The sequence below is a fragment of the Strix uralensis genome, chromosome 20 (assembly GCF_047716275.1).
Source record: "Strix uralensis isolate ZFMK-TIS-50842 chromosome 20, bStrUra1, whole genome shotgun sequence".
Classification (NCBI taxonomy): Eukaryota; Metazoa; Chordata; class Aves; order Strigiformes; family Strigidae; genus Strix; species Strix uralensis.
The window spans coordinates 626,575-633,748 of record NC_133991.1 but is presented as its reverse complement, the minus strand read 5'-3'; the positions used below and the strand labels follow the sequence as shown (position 1 = coordinate 633,748).

Here is a 7,174-nt window from a genome sequence, read left to right as displayed (position 1 = left end):
GGCCTTGGGTGAGCCGCGTCTGATGGCATCGAGGGACTCCTGGTGTGGGGCTCTGCCTGGCTTTTGGAAGGACAGAGGGCAAGAGGCTGATCCAGGGTAATTCTAGTGGTGTAACACAGAAGGAAAATAGCCCCCTTCGAACCACATTAACGCTTCATATTTACAGTCACATGGCTTGTTTGGTTTTTAATTATCCTACTCGGGTCTGAACGCTCAGGCCAGCAAAACCCCTCTGCACCCCACAGCTTGTTCCCTTCAGACAGCCCCAGAGCACCTTTCACAGCAATAACTGATTGCCGCGGTTCTCCAGAAGCACTTTTGCTTTGAGGCTCACGACATCACCCTGGAGACTCATTGTAGCTGATAACAAAGGGGTCCCACCGCCGCGCGTACCCGGGGGGGCGGGCAGGGCCGGGCAGCGATCCCTGCTCCAACCATCCGCTGCCCTCCCCGCTCTCTCCTGCAGCGGGGTAAGAAAACCCAACCCCAGCGCCGGGAAAGCGCTGCCCGGAGCGGGAGCAGCAGTTCAGTTCCCCCCAGGCCCCGAACTCACAGACACGCCCGCAACGAACTTCGTACTTCTACCCGCCCCCCCGCGGCACCTCCACTCGCGGCCGGCACCGAGGGCACGGACGGGGCGTGCGGCGGCACCGGCACCAGCTGCCCGAGCGACGGCGGGGCGGGAGGGCCGGGCCGGGGAACAAGCTTCCCCGAGCCCGCCGAGCCCGGCTCCGAGAGCCTCGGCCGGCGCCTCGACGGCCCCAGCCGTCCCGGCGGGCTCCCCCCGCCCTCCCCGTGCCGGCAGGGCCGCGACACCGGGGACCGGTCCCGGGGCCGGCAGCGCCGTCGGGGTCCGGTCCGGGAACGGGCACGCCGTCCGGGTCGGGTCCCGGGGCGGGCAGCGAGGCATCGGGGTTCTGTCCCGAGGCCGGCAGCGCCGTCGGGGTCCGGGCGCCCCTGCCCCGCTCCCCCCTTCAGCAGGTCCTTGTCCACCATCTCAGGCCGCAGATGCTGCAGACGCACTGGCCGGGGCCGCGGCCCGAGGCAACGGACCGCGGCGAGCAGGAGGGCGACCGGGCGGCGGGGGGAGAGCAGGAGTCCGCGGCGGGGCGGGCTGCGGGGGAGCGCGGGCAGGTCCTTGTCCTCCAGCCGCAGAGCAGCAGCGGGTCGCGCTGCCACCCCACGGCCCGGCCCTACCGCATCCCCCGGGCGGCCCCGGGACCCCGCTCCGGGTCTCTGCTCCCAGCGCCGGCAGCGAAAGTTTCTGTTCCCCAGCGGGTGGCTCGGCGGCGCGGGGACCTGCCTCGGCGGCCTCACCCCCCGCGCAAAACCCGCCTGCGCGCCGCGGGAGCGTTATCTCCGGGGGGGGGAGGGGAACACAGACGGCAACAACAACAGCAGCAGCGACAAAAAAACGGCGAGACACACACCCCCCCCCCCCCCCGCGTTCACCTTCCCCGCTTGCCACAGCCTCCCCCCGCCGCCCCCGCCTAAACAAAGACCCGACCTACACCGCCGCCTGAGCAAACCCGGCGGAGGCGGCGGAGCGCGGGGCCCGCGGGAGCGGTTTGTCCGTCCTGCTGCCGCCCAGAGCCCGAGCGCGATCCCCCGGACCCCGGGGGCGCAGGGGGGGAGCAGCGAGGCAGCTGCAGGGCGGGGGGTGCCGCCAGAAAACCTTCCTCATTCAGCCGGAAAAGGAGCATCGGAGCCGCCCGGGGCCCTTCTCCGGTGCCGAAATGGAGCCCGACACCCCCGGGCGGGGCTAATTAACCCCCGTGCCTCGGGGTGTCTTTAATTAGCCAGGTGTCTTTAATTAAACTCGCCGTTGTGTTTCCATCTCCCCCCGCCCCCCCTTTGTTTCAGCTCCGCCTGACGAGAGATGCGAGACGCGTCGCGGAGTCCCAGGAAAGCAAACGGAGACTGGTCCGTCCGTGCCTAAACACGGTCCGTTTGGGAAAAGGGAATTCTGCTCTCGAGCAGCTGCAGGGAAGGACAAGCCCCGTGTTCTTCTCCCCCTAAAAGCCCTGATCCTTGTTTCAAATCCTCGGAGCCGATTCTGCAGGACCGTCACTGAGCGAGGGGCGGGGCCGAGCCCCGGGATAATCCGTTTGTCCCGCGCTAAACCCGACCTAAGCCCGGACGGCACCTCGCTGGAGTTCAGTCCTGACGCCCCCACAGCCGCTGCCACGGCAAGGCAAGCGGGGCTTGGGGGGGTTTCTGGCCGCGACCAGGCACGGCGCGACCGCCAGCCCAGCCGCGGCACGGCCCGGCCCGGCCCGGCGGGCAGAGCGGGGGGGCCGGGGACACCGCCGGACACCCCGGCCCGCCCCACACCCCCGCCGCCGGCCCGGAGGCGGCAGCGGCGGAGGGTCCGCGGGCGCCGGCGGAGCTGCGGCGCCGGAGCGGTCGTCGGTCCCCGGCGGCAGCGCGGAAGACGAGCCCCGGGGGGTGCGGGGGGAAGCGCGGCGGGGGCCGGGGGCCAGACCTCGGTAGGTGGGGGAGGCCGCGCTGCGACGGGCGGCAGCTGCGCGGAGTTTCTGGCTCGCCCGTCCTTTTCCGCGCTGTCAACGAGTCCGTTCGGGGCGTTCGTGCGCGCTTCGCGGAGGCTGCGGGTTCGGTTTCTATCAAATCGCTCCCTTTCTGCACGCCCGCGCCTTTCCTCTCTGAACGACACAGCAGGAGGCGTCGGCGGAACCGGGGGCCGGTACTGAAGCCGGCAGCGGGGCGTCCCCGCGTTCCGCGCTCCCCGCCCCGGAACCGAACCCCGGCACCGCGCTGCCGGTTCAGTACCGGTCCCCGGTTCCGCGCTGCCCGCCTCAGGACCGGATCCCGGTGCCGCACTGCCCACCTCGGGACGGGACCCCGACGGCGCTGCTGGCCCCGGGACCGGTCCCCGGTGTCGCGGCCCTGCCGGCACGGGGAGGGCGGGGGGAGCCCGCCGGGACGGCTGGGGCCGTCGAGGCGCCGGCCGAGGCTTTCGGAGCCGGGCTCAGCGCGCTCGGGGAAGCTTGTTCCCCACCCCCGGCACGGCCCTTCCGCCCCGCCGTCGCTCGGGCAGCCGGTGCCGGTGCCGCCGCACGCCGCGTCCGTGCCCTCGGTGCCGGCCGCGAGTGGAGGTGCCGCGGGGGGGCGGGTAGAAGTACGAAGTTCGTTGCGGGCGTGTCTGTGAGTTCGGGGCCTGGGGGGAACTGAACTGCTGCTCCCGCTCCGGGCAGCGCTTTCCCGGGCTGGGGTTGGGTTTTCTTACCCCGCTGCAGGAGAGAGCGGGGAGGGCAGCGGATGGTTGGAGCAGGGATCGCTGCCCGGCCCTGCCCGCCCCCCCGGGTACGCGCGGCGGTGGGACCCCTTTGTTATCAGCTACAATGAGTCTCCAGGGTGATGTCGTGAGCCTCAAAGCAAAAGTGCTTCTGGAGAACCGCGGCAATCAGTTATTGCTGTGAAAGGTGCTCTGGGGCTGTCTGAGGGGAACAAGCTGTGGGGTGCAGAGGGGTTTTGCTGGCCTGAGCGTTCAGACCCGAGTAGGATAATTAAAAACCAAACAAGCCATGTGACTGTAAATATGAAGCGTTAATGTGGTTCGAAGGGGGCTATTTTCCTTCTGTGTTACACCACTAGAATTACCCTGGATCAGCCTCTTGCCCTCTGTCCTTCCAAAAGCCAGGCAGAGCCCCACACCAGGAGTCCCTCGATGCCATCAGACGCGGCTCACCCAAGGCCATGGCCCGTCCTGCAGAGGGACGGCGGTGACACTGCTGGAAACATCGCAGTGCTGTTCCTGGGGCACTGGCTGGGCTCTGCGCTGGGTGAGGAGCTCAGAGGAGCGGGTGTGCTGGGGCGGTGTTCATTGGGAGCAGGGAAGGGGCAGGGGTGGGCAGCTGCTCGATCCCGTTGGTTCTGGGGAATCCTCTGCAGCGGGGGGCTGGCGCAGGGACAGGGCACGGGGCTGGCAGAGAGCGCACTTGGACTTGGTGCCAGTGCCATGAGCTCCTGTGATGCTCCGGCAGCTCGTTTGTGACTGATTGTTGCTGTCTCCTGTCTCAACAACTGGGATAACTGGGTGTGGGGGTGCAATTCTCACCCCTCCCTGCCCCTCCTGGTTGGGTGCTTGGTGCTGGGTGTGATTCCCCCCACCTCCCCCAGCTGTGCCCGGTCTGTGGAGATAAGGACTGAGAACGTCACCGAGCCTGGCTCCTGCCCTCCCCCCTGCTGGGGATCGGCTCTAATGGCCCCTCATCTCCTCAGGGCCGGGCACACCTGGGCCTGGGATGGGGCCAGATGGGAACAAGAACAGAGCTGCACCCTCATCAAGTTCTTGTGCAGCTGCTGGATGGCACCAGAAGGGACCTGGCAAAAGTCAATGATCTTGGACCCTCTAAACTGCGCCCCCCAGGGAGACCCTTGGAGCTCCCCTGGATCCCAGCGGCCTGTGACCAGCATCTCCCCTGAGCTGGAGCCTCGCAGGGACCAGACCCTGGAGGTGTCGTCTGCTGCCAGAGCTGAGGGCAGGCCGGGGCGAGGTGCCCCCGCTCGAGGCTCAGGGATGGCCCGCGGGGGAATGCAGAGGCCTCGGGAGGATTGGCTCTGCCCTCGAGAGGAGGGAGATGTTCTCTGAGCTCGCTGCTCTGTCACCCGCTCGGTCTCTGCTCACGGGGGGGACGGACCCTCGTTTCTGGGTGTCTGTCCGTTGGTGGATGCGCAGGGATCGATGGGTCAGTGAAGGCACCGGTGAGGGAGGGAGTGTGAATCTGGGCAGTTCAGAGTCTGTGAATCAGTCGCTTTTCTTTCTTTCAGCATCTCTGAATTATTTTGTAATGATAAATTGCTGTTAGTTATTAATAAATCCAGATTTCCTGCTAAACCATCACCGCGTCAATACCATCAACTGCGACACCCAGTGCCCCCAGTATGTCCCAATGACCCTCTTAGTGCTCCCTAACATATATTGTAGGGCACTGGGACATACTGGGATGTCCCAGTAAACATCCCAGTGGCCCCAGTATGTCCCAGTGCCACCCAGTATATGCCAATAACTCTCCTAGCACTCCCCAATATATCCCAGTATGTCCCAGTGCTCTGCAGTACATCCCAGTAACTGCCCCACTATGTCCCAGTGCCCCCAGTACATATCAGAGACCCTCCCAGTGCCCCTACTATGTCCCAATGAGCTTCCTAGCACTCCCCAATATATCCCAGTGTTGCAGTTAGCTCTGCCTCTTTAAACCTGCCTCTCCACGTGTCAGTGGCGCTCAGATCGCAGAGACTAATACTGCAGGAGGTTAAAACCTTCTCGGGGACATCAGTACAAACGCCAATGTGGTGGATACAAAATGTCCGTTTATTAAACTGTGTATCTTACCTATATACCTTCGCCAAGCACCTCCTTCGTGGGTGTGCCCTTAGTGTTACAAGCCTATCCATCACCTTACCTCGTAACAAGGGGGGCTACAGCTATTCCTTCCGTACATCGCGAGATCTTCCGAGCGCCACTCCCTACACCCTTCCAGACACCCGTTGGGATTTTCTGAGGAATGACGAAACAGATGGCAATAAGAAACATGCTTATTTCTTGGGTGCCTCAGAGGGGAATCTGGCTTAGTTCAAAATCATGGTTTTAACCAAAGGTAACTGATACAGATCCCAAATGTTTAAAATTTACTAGACCCAAGACAGAGCTGATGGATGTATCCAGCTCATTACACTGCAGCTCGTTCTGCCTCCTTTGGTGTGTTTCAGGTTTGAAACCCCTGAAAGTTTCATTTAACAGCATTAACATGCCGACCTCACAAAACAACACCTCATTTTAAGGAAAGGACTACTCCAAAAGCCACTGTCTTCAGAAACACTGTAACTGAAGGATTAAAAGAAAAGAAAATGAAACACCACATCAAGAGAATGAAACATATCTGCATGGATAGTTCAGAACTCTGTTTTTTAGGAAATGCTGCCAGAGCCACTTGCATATGTGAAGATCTGAAAGAGGGAATCCATTAAACAGAACAGAGAGTTTCACAGACTTTCATTTACCTGGCTTTTTCATTCTCTAGGACCTTCATCAAAGCCTGAAATTCTGTGTTGTGACGCTCCACTTCTCCTCATCGACTCCTCTCCCCCTCCAAAGACTGCAAACACACTTGCAGCATTTTGTTCTGATGTTCCACCTTCTCCCATTGACTCCTCTTCTCCTCCAGGATCTTCTGGAGCTGCACAACCTCCAGCACCTTCTGCCTTGACAGTTCCTGTGCCTCACTCAGATCTTGCCGAGCTTTGCGGCCAATCACTTGCTGGGACTCTTTGGAGGCTGCTAGTTGAGATGTCAACTCTTCCACCTCAAGGAAAACACAACAAAGCAGTCAAAGACTACAGCTTGCCACTGTCAGCCATTTCAGCCATATCATATACTGTGAGGAAAGGGAAAGAACAACTTTAAATTTCACCCTTTCATGAAAGTACCAGATTCACAATGGATACACCTGGCTTGTTTAAAAATCCAAGTGGGTCACCATGTTCATCTGAAAAAGCACCTTAAAAAACAGTAACAGGCCAGCAGAAATCCATTCTGATGAGTGCTGGCAAACAGGCACAAAGAGCAGCCCATCTGTCCAGGGCAGCAGCTGGCCGGTCAGTCTCCTTCAGCCCAGCTGAGATGGAGACCACAGTGTGATGGCAGCCAGAGGGACTCACCCCATCCCCTGCTGCTCTGCCATGGGGAGAGACCACCTGGCTGATGACTGCAGTGGCTATTGCTGTTTCACTCACCTGGTTTTGTAGAACATCCCTCTGCTGAAGGAGAACATTAATTTCTTCTTTCATGGTTTTGATTTCTTCCTTGTGCCTCTTCTCCACTGCCTTGATCTTACTCTGAGTTTCCTGCAGCTCTGCTTGCAGTTTTTCTGGATGTTCTGCCAACACAAATGGAGAGCAAGCTGCTGGGACCTGCCATCAGGTTCAGCTTTCTCCTCTTTCTGTCTCAAAATCACATTCATTCAGCCACTTCTGCTTTTCTACCCAGCTCTGCTTCCACTGTAACACTTCCTTCCTGTTGCTGATCTCTGGAGCTCATCAGGCTCTGGGCTTTCAGTGCCTGCACCAGTCCCTGCCTCCTCAGTCACAGCACTTAGGCTTTATTTCCTTGTTACTGCCCTTCACTCTGTTACCTGGGTCTCTCGGCCTCTCT

At 61.3% G+C, this 7,174-nt stretch overlaps 1 protein-coding gene across 1 annotated transcript; it reads left to right on the top strand.

Moving 5' to 3' along the window:
* Positions 1–1,879: 1,879 nt before the first annotated feature.
* On the top strand, positions 1,880–5,122 carry LOC141952775 (uncharacterized). The gene is made up of 3 exons (XM_074890615.1): positions 1,880–1,923; positions 2,179–3,165; positions 4,243–5,122. The coding sequence occupies exons 1-3, from the start codon at positions 1,880–1,882 to the stop codon at positions 4,610–4,612; spliced, it is 1,401 nt and encodes a 466-aa protein (XP_074746716.1). The 3' UTR covers positions 4,613–5,122.
* The last annotated feature ends 2,052 nt before the right edge of the window (positions 5,123–7,174 follow it).